Here is a 24,542-nt window from a genome sequence, read left to right on the forward strand (position 1 = left end):
TCTTAAGATCAAAAGCAATCCTGGCCCCTGCCCAATTCTCCTGCCTCATCCCACACTTTGACAGGTCAGACCTCCTTCACCATTCTCTCACAGGCTTCTCACACTTGTGGCATGTCTCATTGTGGTGACTTTACATTTATCTCCGTGACCCCTTGGTTAACGTCTGTCACCTCCTCCAGGCATGAGCCTCACAAAGGAGAGACCATGTCTATTTTGGGATTACTCATTTGGGGGTCAGGCAGGCTTGGGAGCAAACCTGGGTCCTGCCCCTAATTATCTATGTGACCTTAAACAAGTTACTTACCTCCATAAACCTTGCTGCACATGAACAAATGGAGAAAATACCGTCCCCCTCTACAGGATATTGGGAGGATGGAATGAAATAATCCATGTTGTGTGGCTAACAGAGGGTCTGGTCTCTAGCAGGACATGTCACAACTGGACTGGGAGCAGAGCAGAAAGGTCTGCACGCAGTCCCTGCTCACCCGTCAGCCAGCTGAATCTGAAATAAGCTCTACCCTGCATACAAATCTTCAGGCAGGTCCAGACATAGGTTCCCCCAGATGGGCCTCTGGGGATAAGAGAGGAGGGGCTGCCTTCTACACTTCAGCACCGGGAGACCTCTCTCAGGGCCTTGGAAGGGTAGCTTCCCTCCTAACAGGGGACAGAGAAGGGCAGCCTGCCCCAGCCCTCCATCCAGGAAAAAGGGTGATCAGGGCTTACTAAATCCCCAGAAGGGTTTAGGAACCCAGAGGCCAGCCTTCTGAACGTGTCCATGTCATTAAGTCTCTCCCTCCCTCAAGAGCCTACGGTGGCTCCCCACTGCCTACAGCATCACTTGCAGCCTCCTTTACCTGCAATCTCACCTCCATCCTCCATCTGGCACCTGGCGCCCCAGAGCCCACCCTTCTTTTCAGACAGGCCTCTTCATCACCCTCCACACCCGACCCCAAGCCCTCCCTCTGTACCGGAAAGCTTTCTGTCTTCAGGTGTCCCTCTCTAAATCCTTCCCCTGACGCCTCCCATTAAAGACAAAACTCGGGTGTAAGACCCAACTGGACACAACCGCAAGCTTACTACTGTTAATGATATGTTTTTTTAAATTACAAAGTCACAAATGTTATACAAATACAAAATGACCACGTCAAAGGTTTTAACTCATTAATTAATGAGGGAACCAAGAAGACCTTATACACAATTCAAAAAGAATCGAAGTGCATCTTTTGGCCCACCCTCCCACAAGACGTCAACTGACCTCGTCTGATAAAATTCATTTGCCTCTCAATGGACACGGACAGTTTGCATTACGGTCATTTTCTACAACTTACAAAATAGTAAAACAGCTCAGAGACCATGAGAGGCACAAACTCCTAGAGAAAGCGAGATCCATGTGAGAGGTAACACCTAAGACTTAATTAGAAGGACACTGGTCATCTTTGCTGCCTGTTTTAAAGTGCTTCATCATCTTACCTGGAGCCGCTTCACCAGCTGTGCACCTCTGGAAAGTCACTTAACTTTGAAGGGCCTCCGTCTCTCCGTCTGTGAAGTGGGGTGAAAACACAAAACTCTTCAAGCTCTCAGCAGAGAGCAGCTCCAGAAGGAGCAGTTCTGGTTTTACAGATATTTCCCACCCTCAGAGCTTCCTCCCTCTGCCTCAGCACCACCTGAGCTTGGTGGCCTCAGGAGGGCCCTGGCCTTGTCCCCACCCCACACCGAGCAAGGTCCAAGACCTCTTTCTCCATCTCCCCCTTATCACCACCAAGACATGTTCAAGGGGACCTTTAGCAAAAATCAGAGAGAAAGAGGAAAAATCCTTGAAACACTGGTGGGATAGGCTTTCCTCCCTCCCCTTCTTCTCTTTTTAGAGGGAGCTGTGCTCCCCACCCCCAAAGCCAAGGCAATCTGGAGAACCAGGCTCTTTGTAATGTAATTCAAGACTGAGAAGATGCTTTTGGCGTAATTCTGTACAAGGGATATACAAGGGATATCCTGAAAGATCTGATGGGTTTTTTTAACAGATATGCCACCCAGAGGCCAGAGCATCCTGAAGCACTGTCCCTCTGCCCTCCTCCACCCTTGGTATCAGAAGATTCCCCTCAGCAGCAGAACTGACAAGCTGGGCATACCCTGTGAGTGATGGGTAAGACAGAACACATTCGAGGGCAAGTCCCCATGGCTCTCAGGGCACCTCCCCATCCTCAGATGGCACTGCATGACTTCTGGAGGCCCCTCCCTCCAGCCTCCCTACCCTGCCCTTGGCCAAGCCGACACTAAATAGCACTGTCCTTCCCTGGTGCCCAGGAGATGCCCCTCCTGCAAGTCTGACCTCATACAAGAGAAAGTCTCAAAAATATATGGACAGGCCTGCTGAAATAAAAAAGAATCATGGACATGTACAAACTTACCCATGAGGATGTTCATCGCAGTGTTGTCTAGAAGTGTGAAAAACTGGAAACAAACTAAATGCCCAGCAATAGGGGATGGGTTAAATAAAATATAGTACAAGCATCTGATGCAACAATAGGCAGCCATTAAAAGTGAGACATAGAAGAGGAGAGAGAGTCAGCAAGGTCACTCTATTTATACTACACTTATAGAGTTATGCAATTAAAAAGAAAAAAACCCTTACTATCAACAGTGACCAGTTTTTATGTTCTCCTTTTGCCTTTTGCTATCTGACACTAACATGTATTTGTGGATGGATAGATAGATGGGTGATAGTCATAACCCCACTCCCTGAAACTAGACACAACCCCGCAGGCCCAGTGGAAACCAGTGCTGGGTTCCAGCATGGAGAACAAGCCAGGTTCGCCAGACCAGGGATGCTCCAGTGGAAGGTAGAGGGGGATGAACTCCTCGGGGCTGGAACCTTCCACAGGGACTCATTCGAAGCGAGCTGCCCCGACAAAACACGCATACACATAATCCAGCCAAAGGGGACAGCGTATGGGTAAAACACTCAACAACCGGAATATCCATCTAGCAACATCAGCAGGTGTCTGCTCAGGGAGGTCAAGGTCACCCTTAGTAGGGTGTGCAGTGAGCACAGCCCTGGCCTGCGAGTCCTACAGCCTCCACTCCCAGCTCTCTGGTGCTGGCCTGTCTCCTCCTTTCTCTAGTCCTTTATTTGCTCATCCATAAAATCAATGTACGGGGTTGGACAAAGGCCTCTCAGGCCCGGTTTCTTGGACTCTGGGACACGTTTCCCTTTGTTCTGGCCCCAACCCCTGCACGCCACATATGCCCCCATGACAGCCCCAGATGGAACTGGAATCCTCCAGCCTTGGTCCCACCCCCTCCCACAATCTTGGGGGATGGGGTAGGCAGTGCAGGAGACAGAGGCCAGAAGAACAGTTACCAAAGGAGGCTGGGAAGTGTCCTCACCCACCAAGGCCCTAGACCACGCAGGTTCCTCTGCCCCGACCCAGGGAAGCCCAAGATAAGGGGACTGGCAGAGCTGGGGTGGAGTGAGGTTCATTTTCTCCACCAGAGCCCGCTCTGCCCCCACCCTCCCAGCAATGCCAATGGCTGCCTCGCTTCTCTTCCATGCCATCCCCACGGCTCCTCTGCTCCCCAAGTTTCATCAGCAACATGGGCAGCTCTTTGTCATCGGGTTTCACTTTTGAGAACCACTTTCCAGCTGGCATCAACAACATGGGGGTTAGGACGGAGTTACCAAGAAAGTTTATCATTAATTAATTCATGAAATTTAGAGTGCATGCTCTGTGCAGGCCCCCAAGGGTCTCCGTTGCGAGGAAAATAGGGAATAGGGAAGATTATTAATAGGGAAAATCAAATAAATGATTCCACAGATAAGTGTAGAGCACCACAACATAGCGGGTGTGCAACACACAGGAGCTCTCTTGTAAGGAAGAAAGGGAGCCCTGGGCAATGGGCTGGGTTTGTGCGAGGCCCCAAAGTAGGGTGCGAACCGAGCAGGTCCTGGAAGCCAGGAGCTCTCCTCCGAGCCGGGCATCTCATTGGGGCAGGCATGCACCTGCCAGCGCCGGGATCTGTGCCTGAGTTTTGGGGGAAGGTGGGTACAGAGGGCACAAGGTGGAGTGAGAGGTGAAGGAAAGAGGCACGCGGGCGGCTCAGGAGAGGAAGGCTCCTAGCGGACATCCCCACGCGCCCCAGAACTCACCTGCCGACAACTGGGAGCAGGAGGCCCCCGCTAGGCTGGTCTGCCCCTCCCAGTGGCCGTGACAGGGTTCCCCGGCCCGAGTGCCCAGCCGTGCCTCTGACCAACCTGCCTGGCTGTCCTTCCCTACACATATCTTTCGTTTGTCCTCCCTTCTCTGCACATGTCTGTCTGTCCTTCTCTGCTCCCGCCTGTCTGTCCTCACACGTCCGGCTGGCGCGCTGGCCTCCCCGCATCTCCCGGCCTCCTCGCGCGCCTGCCCCGCCTGCCGCCGTGTGGGTGTCGGGCTGGCTGAGCGCAGAGGGGCGCGGCTCGGCCCTCCCCCTGCCCGCGTCCCCCATCTCGGGAAGGACCCGGGCGGCCGCCCAGCGCCGCGGAGGCCCCGGAGGTGCGCCGCCGCCAGGGGGCCGGAGCGGGCGGCGGTGGCGTGGGCGGCGGCGCGGGGCCGGCGGGCGGCCGGGCGGGGCTGCGGCAGGGCAGGGCCGGCCCGGATCGCGGGCAGTGGGTCGGCGCGGCCAGCCCGGCCTCGCCCTCCCCGCCCCGCCCCTGCGCGCCGAGCGGACCGAGGCGGAGCGGCGCGCCCCCCGCGACGCCCGAGCCCGAGCGCAGCGGCATCCGAGCGGGAACCGGAGCGGGAGCAGGAGCCGGAGCCTGAGCGGGAACTCGAGCTGGAGCCGAAGCTGGAGCCGGCAGTGCGGCGCACGGAGTGGAGCGAGGCAGCCAAGCCGAGTAAGGGGCGTGGGGCCGGGCGGCGCGGGGGAGGGTCGGGGCGGGGGTCCCGGCCCCCGCCCCCGCGCGCTGCGGCGGCCCGGGCGCACGCACTTACCGGGGCACTCCGCGTGCCGGCAGGGTGGCCGCGCGGTCCGGAGTGGGACCGCAGCGCGCTCGGAACAGGGTCCCGCGCACTCCCGCTGCCCCCGGCCCCGCGCCCCCGGGCGGGCCGCGGGCACAGGCGCGGGCCGAGGCTGCCCCTGAGCACGCCCTCGGGCGCGGGGAAGCGGGGATCTCCCGGCTTCTTGCCTGCCTCGAGTTCCACACGAGCATCCACTCCGTGTAGGGGGCCTAAGACAGACTCCCCGGCCCCGCGCCCTCGGTTTCGCGGACCCTTGCACAACCTACCCAAGAAGGGGAAACTAGGACACACTTTGGGCAGGAGATAGAACAGGAAAGCGGCTCCGGGTTTTGTGGAGTTTGAAGCTAGAATCCACCCCCCACCCGTGAGCCAGGAAGTTTGACCCTCCGACGGGCGGGTCACCAGGGCCAGGCCCCCCGCACCAGTGCCTGCCGCGGTGGCCTGTCTCGACACCAAGGGTGGGAGGGGGCGCGTCTCCGCCGCACCTTGTCCCTCTTTGGGGCAGACTTTCCTTTGCGCGGTAAGTGGGACCCGAGGCTGAGTCCGAGGCCGCTGCTCTGGCTGGCTGCGCAGCGCCAAATGGCCCAGCCGCCCCTCCCCAAACGCCCTGGGAAGCTGGGTAGTGCCCACCCCACCCCCGGCTGACTCGCGCAGCCCTTCCTCTCTCTGCATCGGGCTCCGCGGTCTAGAGGCTGGCGCGCGAGGACCCAGATTGGCCCTCCTGATCCCACGTCGCTGCCAGCGAGGGTGGCCAGGCCCAGGCTGGGAAGGGGCGGGAACAAGTGACAGGTGTGAGAGGAAGGGGCTCCAGGAGCTTGGTCCTTGGGCTTGATCCACACAGTCCCACGGGCACACCTACCTTGAGGATCCTCCTCTGGTCTCACTCCTCAAACATCCTGACTGCTCTAGTGGCACAAGTGACTTCACCTCCCTGTGCCTCAGTGTTCCCCGCTGACAGGTAGGCAGGATGCTGTTGTGAGCAGAATGTTTAAGGGCTTAGGAACCAGAAGGTTGGCTTGGCTGACTTCCTAGCTGTGTGACCTTAGGCAAGACACTTAACCACTCTTGGGCCTCAGTTTCCCCATCTGATACATGGGGAAGGTGAGCTGGGAGGATTAAGTGAGATGATGCCTGTGGGGGTGCTAGCAATGTGCTTGAGCCAGTACTCAATTCAGGTTGGCTACAGGTGTCATTTTGTGAAGAGTCCAGCACCAGTAGATGCTGGGTCAGAGTGAGTTCCCCTGAGGTGGTGGGGACATGACCCCCTCCCTCAAGCCCCCTCCAAGGAGCCCTTTGAATCCCCCAGGGCCTTGTTGATATCTGATTGCAATTCAGGGCCTGCCCTTTCTCGGATGTTCCCTCCTCCCCCAGCTCTCCCCTTCCTACCCACCGTCTCCATCCGGGTTGGAAAAGACGATCTGACTGGCTGTTTTCCTTTGGTCCTTGGCTGATGTCTGCTGGCCCAGCGGAGGGCTCCCCAGGTATTGCTCACACACTCGCCACACTTCCCTCCACTCGGGGCTTTGGGGGTGTGGGGAGGATTGCTTTCCCTGAGGAGCCATCAGGCAGTCAGGTGGCTTGGACATTCCAGCGGTGACAGTTGAGACAGGCAGCGGAAAGCAGCAGGGGAGCAGCCACCAGAGAAAGGAGACAGCTAGGAGTCTGAGGGATCCCAGCCCTGATCCCATGCTGACTGTGGTGTGTTCGTCTAGGCAACTGAGCCACGAGGCACCAGACGTGATGAACCTCTGGGAGGAAATGGAGCCAGTGGCTGACTGAGAGGTTAGAGCTTCAGAGCTGGAAGGGCCCAGGAAGAGATGTGGCTGGTCTGTGCAGCTGGGGCCTCAGACCCAGAGCAGAGCAGGCGAGGCCCAGTGTCTAGGGGAGGATGCTGGGATCCTTGGGGTGGCGTGGAGGGTGTAGGTCGTCAGGAGTGTTGTTGGGAAGAAAGGAAAGGTCCAGCTTGTGGACACCTGTGTTGATCCTGGCCACCTGTGGCCCAGCAGCCTAGAACGGGGAGCAAAGGAGGGGTGGGTCTGTCCACATGTTGCGGTGGGGACCTGGGGAGACAGAGAATGGGCTGGCTCCTCGCGGCTCCTTCAACACAGAAACTCGCTCTCCTTTTCTCCCTCTGTAGCCTACCGCCTGCCCCTAGTCACCTCTTCTTCCCAAAGGAGTTAATCAGGAACTAATTAGGAGGTCTGTGTCTCCTGGTTCACACAGTATTTGAAGCAGAGCTGATAGGGAACAGCTGATGGGGCATTGCTGTCGTCTTTGGGGATAATGGGTCAGACACTCAGAGGCCTGTTACCTGAAGCCTTTGCCCTGGAAGTGCTCAGAACACAGGGGAAGGGGCAGGAAGGTGTAAATCTACTCTCAGCTTCCAAAAGGGAGAAACTGAGGCCAGGAGGGCTTCTGGAGCCCCTTGACACAAAATTCTGGGCTGAGAGCATGGCTTCTTGGACTGGACTGGGTTATAGCAGTGATTCTGGGCAAGAGATTTACCTCTCAGAACTTCAATTTCCTCTTGAAGATAGGAACAATATTACACACCTCCCAGTACAGGTGTGAGGAGTGAAGAAATAATATATAGGATACATATGGCAATATCAAATGGCCCTCTCCCAGTGTCTGCATTCTGATGCATTGAACACACACTGCTTCCCAAGCATATGCATTTTCTCTTTGAATTCCGACAGCAGCCCTCTGATTTAGGTACTATGATTGTCCCCATTTTACAGATGAGAACACTGAGGCTTAGAACGATTCAGGGCTATCTGACTTTACTAGGTATAGAATACTTAAAACATCACTATGACTCATCAGAATTTTAAGAGCTTGTAAAATTGATAATTAGCACATTGTATCTTAGATGATATGTAATTAGTTACAGGAATGATTCCTCCATGGATAGCTTCGGTCGTCTCATGTCGATATGTTCATTGTCCAAGGGCTATAGAATTTTAGGAAACACGTTCATATTTTTTTCTATTCAGAAGTAATCAAACTGATTTAAAAGAGCAGCCCCTCCATTTATTCCTTAGCCCTCTTCTCCCCACTTTTCTCCGTAGTATTTATCACCCCCAACATCTATATATCTTATTCATTTGTTTATTGTCTGCCCTCATTAATAGAACATAAATGCCCCCAAAGAAGGGGCTTTGAACCATTTTGCTCGCTCACGATATTCCCAGAGCCTAGAGTAGTACCCAGCACTGAGCATGCTTTGCGGATTATAAAGTGTTTTACAAACACAAGGTCTATTATTGTTATTATTTTTGCCAAGTGTATAGCTTGCCTGAAAATAAAACACTCAGGTTCGTGGCAAAAACCGTTCCCTCAAAAATTTGGCAAATAGGATTTGCTCAAGTGCCAGGGAGAATTTGATGAAGGTTAAAAACAATGGCGATTATTTCCCTAACATTTTAATAAAGCTCTTTAGCGGTAAGGTGAGTTCAAAGACAAGTTAATTTTTTTTAAATCTTTGCAGTAACAAACGACATGTTCAAAACCAATCAAATTAGCTTTAAAAACTTGTGATGAGTTAACTACCACTGGATTCTTCACCTGATTACTCTTTACTTTGTTAGCACAAAAGATTTTTTCAAGTCTTCATCTTCATGATTTCTTAGATTATGAAAGTAACACATGTTCATTGTAGGAAATTTGGAAAATCGTAAAAAATATAAAGAACATAAAAATCCTCCTTTAGCCCACCACTGCCCAGAGAGCACACTATCTGTGAATCCTTTAGGCTTTTTCATTTCTAATCTTTTTCTGTGTATATATGTTTTCTCTAAGGGTCATTTTTGCTTTCACAAAATAAGGATCTTGTTGTATGCAGAGTTCTATAACCTGCTTTTTTTTATAACTGGTTTTTTTCCCTCTTAACATTATACTGAAAGTCTTCCCCTATGTTATTAAAATTTCTTTAAAAACAGGATTTCATGGCTATATAATATTCCATTATAAGAGTGTGCCATAATTTGCTCAGCCTGTCCTCTCTTATTGCTCAACACTGGGGTTGCCTCCCAGGTTTCACTGCTATAAATAATGCTTGTCAGTGTCCCCTGGGGGTTTTCTGAGCCCTAAATCAGGCTTCTCCACACACTTGGTCAGGACATTCTGGCCAGTTTGCAGATGGACTAGTTTATGTGGTTAGACAGTAAATTAAGCCTTAGAGGTTGATGGGGTCTCCTTAGGGCCATGGTGGCAGTGGGGAAGGAGGTGGCAGCTGATCCTGTAGAGGGCTACTCCAGGTAAATTAAGGCAACAGGAGACCCAGTAATCTCCAGGTGCATCCCAAGCAGCCTAGGGGCACACACACGTGGCCAGATGTTGCATGGAGACACAAGGCCTCTTTGCCTCAGAGGCTGCCCCACACCTGGATCCCTTTTCTTAGATTGGGACCAAGTTACCTGTTTGCAAACCTCTGTCCCCTGCCCATCTCTCTGCCACTCTTCTCTCTCTCTTCCCCACTCCTGAGTCCATTCATTCCATCATCCAAGCATATGACAAATATTTAATGACATTTATCCACACTTGCCAAGAAATGTTCTTCTCCCTTGGAAAAGTCACCAGCTGGGTCCCAGCCTCACCTGACCTTCCTTCAGAAGAGAAAGGTTTTCTTTCCCCCGGGGACCCCCAGCTGCAGCCCCTAGAGTTAGCCTCTGCCTAGCCCTCCAACGGAACCCTTTCAAGATTAATGTGTCTAAGAAAAGTTCCTGGAATTTCTCACTTTCTTCAGGTTCTGGGAAACCACATGCACAGGCTCCTGGAAGCCTTGTGAGATGGCATCATTCATTCATTCAGTAAATAGTCCCTGAGCATTCACTGTGGCCACCACAGGGAAGCAGTCGTTGTCTGGGCTGTCTAGACCTGGAGTACCACCTCCCCCTTCTCAGCAAGGGCCCCATTTCTCCACCATCCCCCGATCTCCCAAGCAGACACAGCGAGTCATCCTCGAGTCCTCCCTCTTCTCGCCTTCTACGTCTGCCCCATCTGTCCCGCTTCTTAAGGATCCCCGACATAGCCCGCTCTGCTCCTCAGACCCACTCAGCATGTTCCTGCGCGGCGTTTGCACGCTCTGCTCTCTCTACCTAGAGTCCCCTTCTCCGGGCTCTCCACTCAGACAGCGCCCTCCCTCGGTCTTTGCTTATAGGTCGCCTTCTCATCAAGGCCTCTGCAGCTGCCGCATCTACGTGTTCCATCTCCGCCCACACTCTGCCTCTGGTCCTTCCCTTGCTGTTACCTAACCAACTCGACCATTACGTTGTGTTGCCACCTCCAGCAAGGAAGCTCCCTGAGGACAGGCCTGTCAATGTTTGCCCCACCCCTCCATCCTCAACACCCAAAATCTGGTACACAAAGGACTTTCAAGAAATACTTGGTGAACCAATGAACGCAGCCTCTCGCCCTTTTCTTCCGTCGCTATCGCCTTCATTGAGCCCCATCATCTCTGGCCTCAGCCTCCCATGCTCCCCGCCCTTCTGCCTCCTGCCTCCCGCACCTGGTCCACCCTCTACTCTGAGACCAGGGAGACCTTCCTAAAAGGATGAAAGCTGACTATGTTGCTCCCTGGCTTAAAATCCTCCAAAGGGCAGTCTTGGGGCAGGGAGCTCACTACCTCACGGGGCTTCCTAAATGTCTCTGAGTTTCAACGTTGTCATCTGTAAAATGGGGGATTGTTTTGCGATCCCATGAGCCCGCGGTACGTGGCCGCGGTGAGCTGGCGCTCCGCAGGCGTCAGGACATCACGTGGCCTCTCCCACAGGCCAGCCCACCCCTGCAGCCCCTCGCTGTCCGCTGTCTGCAGCCGGCAGGCTGAACCCTCCCCTCTGTCTGCCGCGCATGCGCCGAGCCGCCCCTTGCATGCCGCCTCCGCGGAGCCCGGCTCGCCGTGCCAGGACCCCTGAGCGCGGGGCTGCCCCCCTTAACCACACCCTCAGCTGCCCAGGTGTGAGTGTCGCAGCGGACCCCAGCGTGGAGGTATTCCGGGAGTGGGACGTGATGCGGAGTGGGTGTGACGTGGACTTGTCGCACACCGTTCGGCCACCTCGGGGTACCGTCGCCCGCCCTCCAGTTCGTAGCCAGACAGTCCAGTCGGAGATGAGTCACAGGCAGGAACGCGCCTGGCCTCGGATGCTGGGCTCGGAGAGGGGCGGGCGGGGGCAGGCGTGACCTCTCCCCAACCCCCACCCCTACGTCCCTGCTCCGGATCTCCAGCCCGTCTGTGCCTGACCTGTCCACCCACTGCCCCCACCACTGTATCCTTACAGCAGCTCTGGGCACACGTGGGGAGACCGGGGTGGGCACTCGCTCACACGGAGACTCGACATCCAGCTTGTCTGGATGACCCCAACAGAAGCTCCACCCAAGCAGAGGGTCTGATGCCACCAGGAAATGGGTTTCCGGTCGGTCTTCGCGCTAAATCCTCAAGTGGGGGAGGGGAAGAGGAAACAGACAGGTTGAGAATTCTGTTTTAGGATCCAGAAAGTCGCTCCTCGTGTTTTCCAAGGGTTTTGTGGTGGTAAATTCCAAGGGTAGGTGGTTGGTAAATGTTTGAATAAACCGATGCAAGCTAGGGATGCTGGGAGAATGCAGCTGGAGGAAGGTGCGTGTGAAATGCTGATGGAGTTACACAATGCGGGCAATGGTACCCCTAGCTACCATCAGCGTCATTGTCGCCAACGATGTCGGGGAGCACCTCAGCTGTTTACACGGGCGTCCTTCTCTTCAGGATGTTGAGCATCGTTAAAAGGCAGCCTCAGCATGGAAATCGTGCGTTAGCGTCGGGCCAAGGTGGATTTGTTCTAGATTTTCCACGTACATTTCAATGTCCCCTCAGTACCCAATCCTGAGCGAGTTACCAGAGGCCACGGGCCCTCCCTACCATCAAGGAGCTAATAATCTAGAACAAGCTAGACCTGTAGTTGTCCTGGAAGGATGTCCAGGTAATGTGGAAGCACAGCCAGAGTGACTGTTCTGTCTCCGGGAGTCAGTGGCCTTCACTGAAGAGGTTTCTTGAGCTGTGTGTTGACAGCTAAATAGGAATTTGCCAGGAGGAGAGGGAAGAAATAGCATGCCAGGGAGAGAGAACAGCCCCCAAGTGTTAGGAAGTCCAGGAAGCAGACCAGCCGGAGCACCAGGGTGTCAGATCTCTGTGGGGTGTTCCTGGTTGTAACTAGAGAGGTAGGCAGAGCCCAAGGGCTGTGGAGGTTGGGGTAGAAGCTAGGACATTTTCCTGAGGGCACTGGGGAGCTACAGAAGGGTTTTAAGCCAGGGAGTGATGTGATCCATTTTACCTTTAAGGAAGATCTTTCTGGAAGCAACGTGAGAAATGACCTGTCAGCCCACTTTATCCTCCTCCAGGTGCGCACGCAACCACGGTGCACACGGGCACACCCACACACGTGACCGCAGACACATGTACACACATGTATTTTTAGAAAGCATAGATCCCAGGTCCTGAGATTTTTTTGTGAATTTTCTGGTGTGAAATCACAGTTCCCCACACAGCCTGCCACACCCGGGAGACGTCTCCACCAGGCCTGGGGAGATCACAGCCTACCCTCACTTCCCCCGTCACAGCTCTCGAGTTGGTTTCTAGGAGGACTGAGAGTGGATGTCAGGCCAGCCCTGGGGGTTTCACAACAGGTGACGTGTTCTTACCTTGCTTCCCCGGTGGAGACACTGCAGCTCAGAGAGGTGAAGAGCTTTGCCCAAAGTCACACTGCTAGGAAGCGGCAGAGCTGATATCAGCACTCAGGGACTGGACTTCTGAGCCGGGCTCTCCAAAGATAGGTCTTTGACTCAGTTATTAAATAGAAAAGCCAGTTATTAGCCAGTGCCGTTTGGTGAATGGGCCCCATCAAAACATGAGACCCATTTGGAGGAAAAAATATATAATAAAAGGGACCCCTGGGGGAAACAAGGATGGGAACCTCTGGCCTGCCTCTTACAGGAAAGTTCTGTCCATGATGTCATCCCTGGCATCGGGGAAGCCGTCTGCCTCCTGAGGTCTGGAGGGGACGGGCTTTTCTCCTGTTGGCTGGTAGCTGCCAGCTTTCTCCTGCAAGAGCCCTCGGGGCTCCCCATCCGTGGTCCTTGCCCAGCAACCCCAAAGGTGCAGTTTGGCTTCTGGAAGTCAAGTGACCACACTCCCTGGGAGATGAGAATTGTGTCTCCCTGCTGTTCCCACAGCCTCGGTCCCTTTCGGGCTAAGGAGGGGACTGAAGCAGCTCAGGTCCTGAGCAGCACGGGAGGATGGGTTGCTTTCTGAAAATGTTTCCTCCGTTGCAGATGGTGATTAGAGTGACCTGTACTCCCTTGCTCCACAGACATCACACCAAGTTCATCTGAGGGGTGGGGGGGAGTTGGGGAAGAGACATTTTCATCCTCTAGGCCTTCATTTCTGAGTTAGTAATTTAACATGTTAAGTATCTTCTAAGGGAGTGTGCTGGCTGACAGTGTGGGCTTTGGAGTCAAACAAACCTGGCTTCTAGTCCCAGCCTGTAATTAGAAGCTGTGTGACCTTGGAAAAGCTACATAACCTCTCTGAACCTCAACTTCCTTATTTATAAAATGAGAATGAATAGAGCATCCTTCTCTTAAAGTCGTTGGGACAATAGTAATAATAATATGGTTTGAACTAGGCATCTATGAACACCCTTCTAAAGCCAGCTGTGGGATATTGAACTGGCCCCTCACCCTCTTCAGGCCTCAGTTTCCCCTTCTGTGAAATGAGAATATTGGGCTGATCTTTAAGGGTCCTTCTAGTCCCGATAGTCATAAGATGCTTGGAATGTCATGGTCCCTTGTGGTTGTCCGAGGCAGTGGGATCTCATGGGTTCATGAGACAGAACTCTGTGGCATCTCTCATTCCCATTCAGGGGTCCACCCAGGAGAGAGATGCCCCCCTCCACCCACCACGGGGACCCCCGTACAAATGTGCCCTACCCCTGCGCCGGCCCCTCCATATTCCGCGGCCCAGAGCTCCCCCAGGCCCCCGCCCAGAGTGGAAACATGCTCTCAAAGTCACCATCCTCTCCCCCGAGGTTGACAGCCCAGGGGACACGAGTGCCCAGCCTGCAGGGTCGGGGTGCCACCCGGGCGCCCCCATCACCTGCCTGTTTGTGTCTCTGCAGGTGAGCGGAGAGTCCTTTCCTTCGAGGAGTCAGAGCTGTACACGTGGGCAGGCTGGCTCCGCTGTTCTGCTCCAAGGATTACATGTCCTTCAAACGCCCCTGCCCCTGTAAGTCTCCCCCTCCCCCGCAAACTTCCGTGGCGCGGGGTCAGGCGAGGGCAGAGCCTGGAGTCGGGCTTGCAGAGAATGTCTCTAGGATGTTGGGCCAAAGAGCTCCACGGGTCTGATCAGGGGCTGATGTGATATGACGGGTGGAGGGCGACACAGAAGACCCCTGACGTCTGCAAGAGACGTTTTGCCAATCCTTCTGTATCAGCACTTCCCAAAGTGTGGATTGGGGTTCCTCCCAGGGATATTAATGGGGTTACTTTAAAAAAAAATTTCATGGCCAAATGAGTGTGGGAAATGCTAAGTGAGACAAGTTACATTCTGCTACTGCAGGACTTTTCAGAGCCTTTAATGTAGTAATGTGTGTTGTGAGGCTCCCACAGGAAAGAGATAGCCTAGTGGTCTTCACAGACTTAACTGACCACAAGGACGTCTCACGGGATCAGTGCCCCATAGAACACACTCCTTTGAGTTGTCTGTCCTGAGGAAACCCTTCCCGGAGCATGCCCACCATGAAGCCCCTCATTTACTAATTCATTTCCTCTAATGAAGCCATTACGTGATGTTGCACATAACATTCTTCTCATGGCTCCCTGACGCCCACAAGTCCAGGCGATGGACTCAGTCAGGAGCCCCCCTCGGGCTCAAGGCTGCAGCCCCCTTTGGCTGATTCCTCTAGTCTCCACCAGCCCTACCTTCACCAACTCATGCTACCACCCTAACCCCTGGGTACCCTTCACATCTCTCCATGGCAACCACCTTCCTCCTCCCGTGATGTCCCCTGAGCCCACCAAAACCAGCATCACTTGCTGAACTTTGGGAGGACATGCTTAACCTCCCTATCCCTTCTCCTTGATGAGTTGGGACTGTGAGTCTGTGTGAAATCAGGACCCAACCTTAGACCCCCTTTATCCCCTTGTCATCTCCCCTCTCCCACGCTCCTCTGGCGAATTCCTCACCCCGACTCACCAGTGTCTGTTCAGATTCGTACCATCGGTTGCATGTCATGCATCTTGGGCTTGGGGGGGCCTCTCGTCCAAATAGTCAAAACCCCAATTATTAAATCTTTGAACATCAAGGGGCTGCTGCAGTGAGGGGTAGGGGGAGCTGGCACATCCCGTCTGGGTGGGATGACGACCAGGCAGGCTGAGGACTAAGGTGGCAGGGTGGTTCATTGTGTGAAGAGTGGTGTTTGGGGGGGGTGGCTGCTGGCTGCTGTGGGTAGCCAAGGAGGGCACAGGTTAGAGCTAATAGGAGCATTTCTGATGGATAGTACAAGCTTGATACGCTATTGTTACTGTTGTCACTGTGGCTGCTGTTCTGGCTAATCAGGAAATCAAAGCCCAGGTCCCAGGTGGGTGAGAAGGCTGCCATCAGAGCACGTCGGAGCCCAGGGACACAGCCCCACAGAGGGCTGGGGTGGTCGTGTCCTCACCCCTATGAACAGCTGGGGTGGAAAAGGCTGGGGCTGATGAGTGTGGAGGGCTTTCCAGAACCTTCCGGGGTCAAGCCAGGCCCTTTGGAGCCCTGTCTGTCTGCAGTAATAGAGGCCATGGCCCCAGGACAGCCCTCTGCATATGTACCTCTTGAGGACTCCAGGGTGTGGGCATCAATATTCTGGGCTGTTCAGAAGCAATTCCTGCACATCTCTGAAGTGCCCCCTCCCACTACAGGCCTGGTGCCTGGCATGCAGTAGGCATTCAGTAAATGTTTGTTGAGTGAATAAATGTATGGTCGAACGCTCTGGATGAGGAGCTGGAGGCAGTGGATCGGGGGGAAGTTGAAGCTCCTGACTTTGCCACCAGATTCTCTCTGGGGCTTTGGCCAGCCAGCCCTCATCTCTAAAACAAAGGGTAGTCAGCCCGATGGTTCCAGGAGCTCAGAGCTGTTGTGAGGCTCCTAGGAGGGTGAGAGGAGCCCAGGCAGGCAGAGCCCCAGGCACCCCCCCGCCTTCCCCCACCTGTTGCTTCAGCCAGAGCAGCTCTGCTTGTATCCATATCCAGGCTGGGGTCTGCTGAGGTTTCATTGAGAGAAGGGGACCTAGGCAGTGGCAGGCCGGGGGCTGTGGGGCTGTCCCAGCTCACCCCTTCCTCCATCTTTCTCCTCCTCTGCTGGGGTTTCTCATGTTGTCCGGTCCAGCTCCTCCCCTTTTCTCCGAACTTGTCTGAGAAGTGCTCCCTGTCCCCTACTTCGGCACCCCCACCCCAACACCTCATTGACGTCTGTGTCATTAAATCCATCCCAGCCTTTCCAGTTCTCAGCTGCATATGACCCTGTGGTCACTTCACTCTCCTGATGACTTCTTGGGTTCCCTGACTCGGAGCCCTCCTCGCTCTCCTGCAGCCCTTCTGGCCGTCCGGCCATCTGTTCACCGTCTCCTCTGACGCTGAGGGAACACTGGGGCCCCAGGGCTCCAACCCCGCCCCTGGACTTCTCGCCCGAACACTCCGGGACTCCTCGTCCTCAGTCTGCTTTCAGCTGCAGCCTCTAGGCCGGCAGCTCCCAAGCCTCTCTCCCACCCGATTCCTTCCTCTGCCTTCTGCTGCCTCTCTCCTGGGCGGTCCTCACCCCCGCGCCTCAGAGCCAGCCCGGCCCAAACTGGACTCTTTGCCTTCCCCTCCAGGCTGGCTTTGCTTGACTTTGCTCTGTTGGTTTAGGGCACCACCATCCGCTCAGTCCCTAGGCCAGAAATCTGGGAGTGACCCTCAACTCCCGTCCCACACACCCGTTACTGCCAACCACCCAGGAGCCCCCCCGGGGGTTTCCGAATTAGATCTCCATCCTGACTTCACCCCAATCCAGGCCCCCTTGTCAGACCCAGCCTGGAAATCACTGCCTCATAAATGTTTACTGAACAACCGGGCAAGTGAGGGACTCGAGATGAAGAGATGCCCGTAGGCAGCCTCCTGGGCTCGCAGACCAGAGGCTCTCACACAGGTTCTGGAAGGGACGCAGAACCACGAGCGCTCCAGCCGTCCAGAAGACACCTGACATGGGAACACCCTGAGGAACGGAACAAGAAGTCCCAGGAGGGCCCTGCCGAGGCCACACGCCCTCTCTTTTAACACATCCTTTCCTGCTCCGCGAATTTAGACACCTAACAGGGAACTGCTTCAACTCTCGTAGTTCACAAAGGCATCCTGTGCCGTCAGTACATATGATCCCAAAGCCTGTTAAAACCTGAAAAACTGAGGGTAGGAGCCAAAGCTTGTTCCTCTTTGGGTTCTACACCTCCAGCCCCCCCACCAGTTGAGAAGGGTAAAAAGAAAAGTCCCCAGAAGGAAAAACAAGCCCCAAATTTTCCGAGGAGCAAGACCCTGCCCCGGGAGTCAGATGTCAGGAGGTCGCGGAAGGAGCTGAGAAGGTGGACCGGGCAGTGGGGAGCAGGGCAGCAGGCACCGGTCTGCCTGGCTTGCACAGCTTCAGACACTGGGTGAAGTGGGACCGTCCCCTGGCCTCTCAGGAGTCAGGTGGGCGTTAATCAGACCAGGCTAGGCAGACTCCTCCCTGGCACCGCCCACACCCCCAGCATCCCCCACCCCATCTCACCTCCCAGGCATTTCAGCTCATCAGCCTCTCCTAGAGACAGCCCCAGCAGACCTCATCGTCCCCTCCCAACCAAGTGAGAAGACCAAGGCAGAGAGAGGAGGCAAGAACAGGGAGGGGGAAGGCAGGGGAACCCCTGGCCCAGGGAAGCCCAGAGGGGTTTTGGCCACGTGGCTGCGAGAGGGAAGTCGGGTCTTCTGCCTGCAAGTGCCAGGCCTGTGAGCCATTTTCCAGCCGTAAGCACTAGCAAGGAGGAGGAGGACCAGCCTGGCTGCTTGGGAAGGCTGGAGGCGTGGGAGCCTTCTCCATCTGGCCCCAGCTGGGCAGGGTGGCCCAGGATTCCCCAGGACGCAGGATCCAAGAACAGATGCTTCACAACCTCTTCTTCTCCACCAGCAGACGGCAGCTCCAGGGAGCTCCTTGTGCCATGGGGGTGGCCTGCCTCCCTCTGGCGTTGGGGAACAGATCTGAGAGAGGAGGGGCTTTGGGTCCCCAGGGGATACTGAGCCTATAGCAAAGCAGGAAGGAGGACAGAAAGTGGTATCCGTTGATCCATAGAGAAGTCAGGTGGGGCTTTTCTTTGCTAAGAACCCAGGCTGCCTGGAATCGCAGCCTGGCAGAGCCTCCGGGTGGGCTGGGGTCTCCCTCAGAGTCGATGTGGTTTGGTAGACAGTGCCTGGGTTTGGATACAGCTCTTGCTGACACTTCCCAGCTGTGTGATCTGGAGCAAGCTACTTAATATCTGGAAACGTCACTTTGCTGGTCTGTGAGATGGAAATGGTTGAACTAGCCTTTTGGTTTGATGCTCAGATTTGACATGCCACAAGGAGAATCTAGCTGGGTGCCAGGCACTGAGAAGATGCTCAAGAAACTTGAAAGTCTTGTCCTTTTGACCACCCTCTCTCTACACAGCTTAATATTACTCAAGTCTTTGGTGATAGAGTGGGAAAAATGGAGAAAGATGGGGACTTCGGAGATGAATTTGGGGTTTGGACCACATACTACTGTTTTCTGCTCTGCTCATTGTAACCATTGCCTCTTCAGAGACTTAGCCATCAACAGAAGGAAGGACTTGAAGGCAAGGAGGGCAAATGAGGGGACGCAGTACACCATTTACCACTTCTGTACTCAAAGCAGACATTGCTAATCAATTGCAGCACTCTTTCCTACTGAGCCTGGATACAACCTCAGACTCTCTGTAAACACATGTAGGCACTACCCTGGGAAATGAAACCCTTGTCCATTCCCTGCTGAGGTCTGACTTTGGAGTGGGCAAGGGAAAAGAAGGAGTGACTTCAGCTGGTCATTTCTCTGAGCCTCAGTTTCCTTTTTTGTAAAACAGGAGTTGATAAGAATATCCATGTCAGAGGGTTGCTGTGAGGATCAAATGAGATAATCACATTTAAAATATCACATTGTATATCACATTGTAAAGGGATTCCAAGGCCTTAAGAGCATTTCTTTACGTGGCCTCCTTGCTTCCTTGAAACAGCTCTTCAAGAGAGGGGTCAGTGTGCCCATTCCACGCACGAGGAAACTGAGGCTCAAGGACATGAAGAAACTAATCTAAGTGACACAGCTAGAAAATGGTGGGGCCAGGGATACATTCCAGGTGAGTCTTTCCAGGGCTCACTTTTGGTTACCTGCAGCTGGACAAAAGGACAAGGGTGGAGTCAGGTCCACCCTTCACCCCCAGCCCTTGAATGGAGAGTCCACTCTGGGGCAGGACGTCATGGCCTGTGAACATCCTGGCTGCCCCTCCTCAGGGTCATCCAGTCTAGCACAGAGTCTGACTGTAGCAGGCGCTCGGCGTCTGATAGCTAATCTTCCAGGCACAGTCATTTTATATCAGTGTCCCTGGCAAGAGGACATCAGCATCGGCTTGAGCACTTAGTATAGTAATAATAACAGTAGCGGTACTCCCGGCTTTTGCGGAGCGGTCCCAGCTGGCACAGTTTTTGCATTTCACCATCCCCTGGCAGTGAGCACCCTGGGTGATGTCACCCAGCCTCGTGTTACTGAGCAGCATCCATACACTGACAGTCCCCAAATTTACACCTCCAGACTCTACTCTCCCTGAACTCCAGACTCATATATCCAGCTGTCTGCCCTGTATCTCCACACAGTGTCTACAGGGCATCTCAGATGTCACCTGTCCAAACCTTAAATCTCGGCTGGGTCCCCCACCAAACCTGCCCCTCATCTTCTCCCTCTCAGTAAGTGGCAGCTCAGTCCTCCCAAATGCTCAGGCCTCAAACTTTGTCACTTTTTCTCCTTCTCATTCACCCCAAATCCAATTAATCTGAAAATCCTAACAGTTTCATCTTCAAATCTGACCCCATCTTGCCACCTCCACCACTAACTCCTGGACCAAAGACACCATCATCGCCACCTGGGCCACCGTCCTGGCCTCCTGTCCCTTTATCTCCATCTTGTCCCCCTCCAGCCTCTTCTGCTGCAACCAGAGAGTGTGGGGAACGGGCGGATCTAGAGACTGAGCTTTGGGTTGGTGGAGGGCAAAATGGTTTCTGTATCTAGAAATCTTGCCAAGGGAAGCATGCTCCCCAGAGCTGTCACCCACGGCGTCCCAAAGCCACGTGCACTGGGGAGGATTTACCTGCAAGCAGGAATGTGTGAGGACATGGCCATTTCTCGGCCAAGGGCTGCCCTAGAGTAGCTACCCCGAAACTCAGCTGCACTGATTGGGCAAGGCTGGTCGTCCTCCACGATGTCACCACAGAAGTGTGCAGGCCTGCATGCTTCCCAGACAGGAGAGAGAGGCCCCAAGAGAGAAGTCCCATGCCCTGTGGACCCAGGGACCACTGGAGGAGGAAACAGGATTCAAAAGCAGGGCTTCAGGGTCCAAGCCCAGGGCACTGGCCACACTGGCCCCTCTGGGAGCTTGAGGACATTTTCACCTCCCAGAGTTCCTTCTACTTGCTTCTCTCTGCTTTTAAAGCACCATGTCCCCCATTCGTCCCCAAAGCATCAGCTTCCAGGGGCTGCTCCCTCTGCCCACCTGAGCCCACCTGGACTCCATGTCTGTAGGTGACCTCCAGGCCTTGCTCGAGAGAGTCATTCCAGAGCTTTCCTCTGCCTGTATGCCAGGCTCTCCAGCCCCTGGATGATACTTGTCTCGCCTAGGAATGGGGCTAAGAGTAGGGATTGGGGGTGGATGTAGCCTAATGCAGTAAAAACAGCCAGAGCTGAAAGACCCAGATTCAAAAACCATCAGAGCTAATGCATTTAAATTGCCCAAGCGTCTGTTTATTCACCTATAAAATGGGATAATGAGACCCAGCTTCCAGTGTGACCGTGAGAGATTGGTGAGCACAGAGCTATTCAAAAAGATTGTTCTTCTCTTCCTCTGGCTCTTTAATGCCACCGTGAGAGCTGCAGAACTCACTCAATCCTCCCTGAGGCTCCTCCCTGCAGGCTCCTCCCTGAGGGTCCTCCCGCCACTGCTCTGAGGGGAGGTCGTGTCTCCTCTCCTCCCTCCCAGCTAGCCCCAGGCTGGCGTTGAGAGGGGACCTGGCCCACGGCCCACCTTCATTAGACAGGCCTTCCTCAGGGGTGGCCAGGTGCCAGCTGTTCGCAGAACCCCATCACAGGCACCTGATGGGGTAACTCAAGAAAACGGATTCTCCCTACCCTGTAGACTGGATGTAAGAGGTCATCTGCTGACCCTACGGGACTTACCCTGGGTCTCTTCCCCAACTGCCTCACGCCGCAGATGCAGAAACTGACATGCGGAGGGAGGCTGGACCAGGCCTCACAGTGTGTTTGGGGCTGAAACTGTGAGGCTCCCAGCCTGACTCCGCATAAAGTGCTCTTTCAAATGGAGCCGGCTGCCCTGTTCTCAGTGAAGATGCAGAGAGAGAGCAGCCCTCTTTTGAAAGGAAAACTGACCCAAGCTATGTCTTTAAAAGGACAATGGCTGTCACAGCCTGGTCCCCCCTCAGCCTTGGTTGGAGGCAGTGGACAGTCAGGGCAGCAAACCCTCCCCACCCCCCACCCCAGCCCACTGCAGGCTTTCCCCTTGGGTCCCGACACCAGGACACTGAACATCTGGAGTGAGAACTGAGGAATTCCTTTTCTGCAGATTTTCTAGAGTTGGGGTTTTGTTTGTTTAGTAGAAATACCAGCTGACAAGAGTCAACAGTTAGGGAGTTTTGTGAACCATTGTTAAACCATTGGTAACCAGCTTAAACTCTACCATGATGGGAGTATTTACACTGTGGAAATTGGCAAACACTACAAATCAGGGATTTTTCTTTTTTCTTTCTTTCTATTTTTCTTTGGAAAGCTAGTTTATCGGCACACCACTACATGTAACATGCACACAGAAAGATACACAGATCATCAGTGTACAGCTCAATGAATTTTCACAAATTGAACACACTCAGATCAAGAGACACATCATTGAGGCTGGCCCCGTGGCATACCAGTTAAGTTTGCATGCTCCACTTCAGCAGCCCAGGGTTCACCGGTTCAGATCCCGGGCATGGACTTACACACCGCTTATCAACCCACGCCGTGGCAAGTGTCCCACATATAAAGTAGAGGAAGATGGGCATGGATGTTAGCTCAGGGCCAGTCTTCCTCAGCAAAAAGAGGAGGATTGGTGGCAGATGTTAGCTCAGGGCTCATCTTCCTCAAAAAAAGAAAAAGAAATACATCATTACCTAGAATTCCTCCCATGTGCTCTTCCAGTCACTACCCCATGCCAAAAGCAACCATTGTCTCGACTTCCATCCCCGTAAATGAGTTTTGCCTCTTTTTGAACTTTATATTTATGGAATCATGCCATATGTTCTTCTTGTCTGGCTTCTTTTGCTTAACATTCTGTTGTGAGAGTCACCCATGGTATTGCGTATAATTGTAGATCATTTATTCTCATCACTATATAGTATTCCATTGTGTGAATATGCCACAAATAACTTATCCATTCTACTTTAATGGACATTTGAGTTGTCTTCACTTTGGGGCCATGAATGAATAGTGTTGCTGTGAACGATCTAGTACAGTGCTAGCCAATAGAACTTTCCGCGATAATGAAAATGTTCTGTATCTTCACTGTCCACTCTGACAGCCACATCTAGCTCTGGAGCACCTGAAATGTGGCTAGTGCAACTGAGGAACTGAATTTTTCATTTTGTTTTGTTTTAATTAATTAAGGTAGCTCCATGTAGCTAGTGGCTACCATATTGGACGGCATAGTTCTAGTGCCTGGCTTGTGGTGAACACATGGATGCATTTCCCTTGGAGAATGCATTCTGCCTAGGAGTGGAATTTCTGGGTTATAGGGTATCCTTATGTTGGACTTTAAGAGATAGAGGTAAACAGTTTTCCAGAGTGGCCGTACTAACACATCCTCCCACCAGCAACGTCTGAGAGTTCTAGTTGCTCTATATCCGCATCAACACTTGGTATTGTCCGGATTTTTTTCATGTTAGCCACTCTGGTGGGTAGTAGAGATCTCACCTTGTGGCTTTCATTTTCATTTCTCTGGTTATTAAATGTAGTTTAGCACCTTGGGTATCCTCTTTTGTGAAGTGATGGTTTGAGTCTTTTGCCCGTTTTTCTATTGGGTCTTTCAATTATTGATTTCTAGGAGTTCTTTATATATTCTGAATGCAAGTCCTCTGCTGGATGTATTATTGCAAAAACCTTCTCCTTTGTGGATTGCCTTTTCACTTTCGTAATGGTGTCTTTGGATTAACAGATAGTCTTGATTTTTTTCTATATAAAGTATTTTTTTGGTTTTTGTATATAATTATTTACTTTATTCATATTTAACTTCAAAATTGATAGAAAATAAAATGATACAGAACATGAGATTATGGAATACCCTCTTGTACTTTTCCAGAGCAGAGGATTTGATCATTGCGCTTCAAAGAATAAAATTTTATAAACGTGAAAGCCAAGGTAGACACCTTTTAAGTTGGGTGGCAGTCTTGTTAAAGAGTTTTTGTTTATTATTGAAATTTCAGGTTTTAGGTTAAACGAAATTTAAAAGACTGCTCATGAAATAATTTAAACATTTTCAAAAATCGCTTATTTTTTTTCAAGGTAAAAAGATACCTCCAACACTAAAATATCAACAGGGATCCCAATAGTTTAAGGATTATTAGAGTCATATGGCTATTATACATGCACAGTATGTCGCCAACACTCTGAACAGTGAAAATTGTAGCGCTGCGGCGTTCTCCCATGTTATCCTGATGAGGAAGTAGGATGATCAATTACACCTGCGCGATACTAGCGCCCTGGCATATCTACCAAGCATAAAATCCAATTATCTAAAACAACATGACTATCAAATTCTTAGACAGTATGTAATTTCTAACTAAATGTGTGTATTCAGAAAGCTGTGGCGTGTTCTTTGAGTTCTTTTAAAATATAAATTCTATTGATCATTAAATAAAAACCCCGAACTAAAGAGTTTAATCACAATAGTGGCTGAGGTTCAGTAGCTAGTTTAACAAATGTTTACCTGTCATTTCAATATCGATTTCTGCTCAATCTGAAGCGCATCCAGTGCCTCTCCTCCAGTAGGGTTTATTATTAGGTGCACAAGAATGAAAGGTCCAGCTACACACCGTTGTCTTATGACAAGAGCCATGGGGATGGGAAGCTGATGGGACACGTTCAGAAGGAGAAAGGTACGCACGATATTTTCCTTCTGTTCAACATTGGCTTTGAGTTAGAGTGCAAAAACGTATTACAAAACTGCATGAGGGTCTCAG

The 24,542-nt window shown here is 52.7% G+C and overlaps 1 protein-coding gene across 9 annotated transcripts in view; it reads left to right on the top strand.

Annotated features, from left to right (window-relative positions):
* Window positions 1–4,718: 4,718 nt before the first annotated feature.
* Window positions 4,719–24,542, top strand: part of BEAN1 (brain expressed associated with NEDD4 1) — a 39,774-nt gene continuing 19,950 nt past the window's right edge. For 2 of the 9 annotated variants that reach the window (XM_008508943.2, XM_008508958.2), the window contains exons 1-3: window positions 10,799–10,982; window positions 14,141–14,247; window positions 19,286–19,405. In XM_008508943.2, the coding sequence (XP_008507165.1) occupies window positions 14,223–14,247; window positions 19,286–19,405 (145 nt within the window). In that variant the 5' untranslated portion in view covers window positions 10,799–10,982; window positions 14,141–14,222. Of the gene's footprint in view, window positions 4,871–10,798; window positions 10,983–14,140; window positions 14,248–19,285; window positions 19,406–24,542 lie in introns of those variants that run through there. The other 7 variants (XM_008508967.2, XM_008508972.2, XM_070612047.1 and 4 more) reach the window with 6 other exon arrangements.

This window comes from Equus przewalskii, chromosome 3 (assembly GCF_037783145.1).
Source record: "Equus przewalskii isolate Varuska chromosome 3, EquPr2, whole genome shotgun sequence".
In the NCBI taxonomy this organism is placed as follows: Eukaryota; Metazoa; Chordata; class Mammalia; order Perissodactyla; family Equidae; genus Equus; species Equus przewalskii.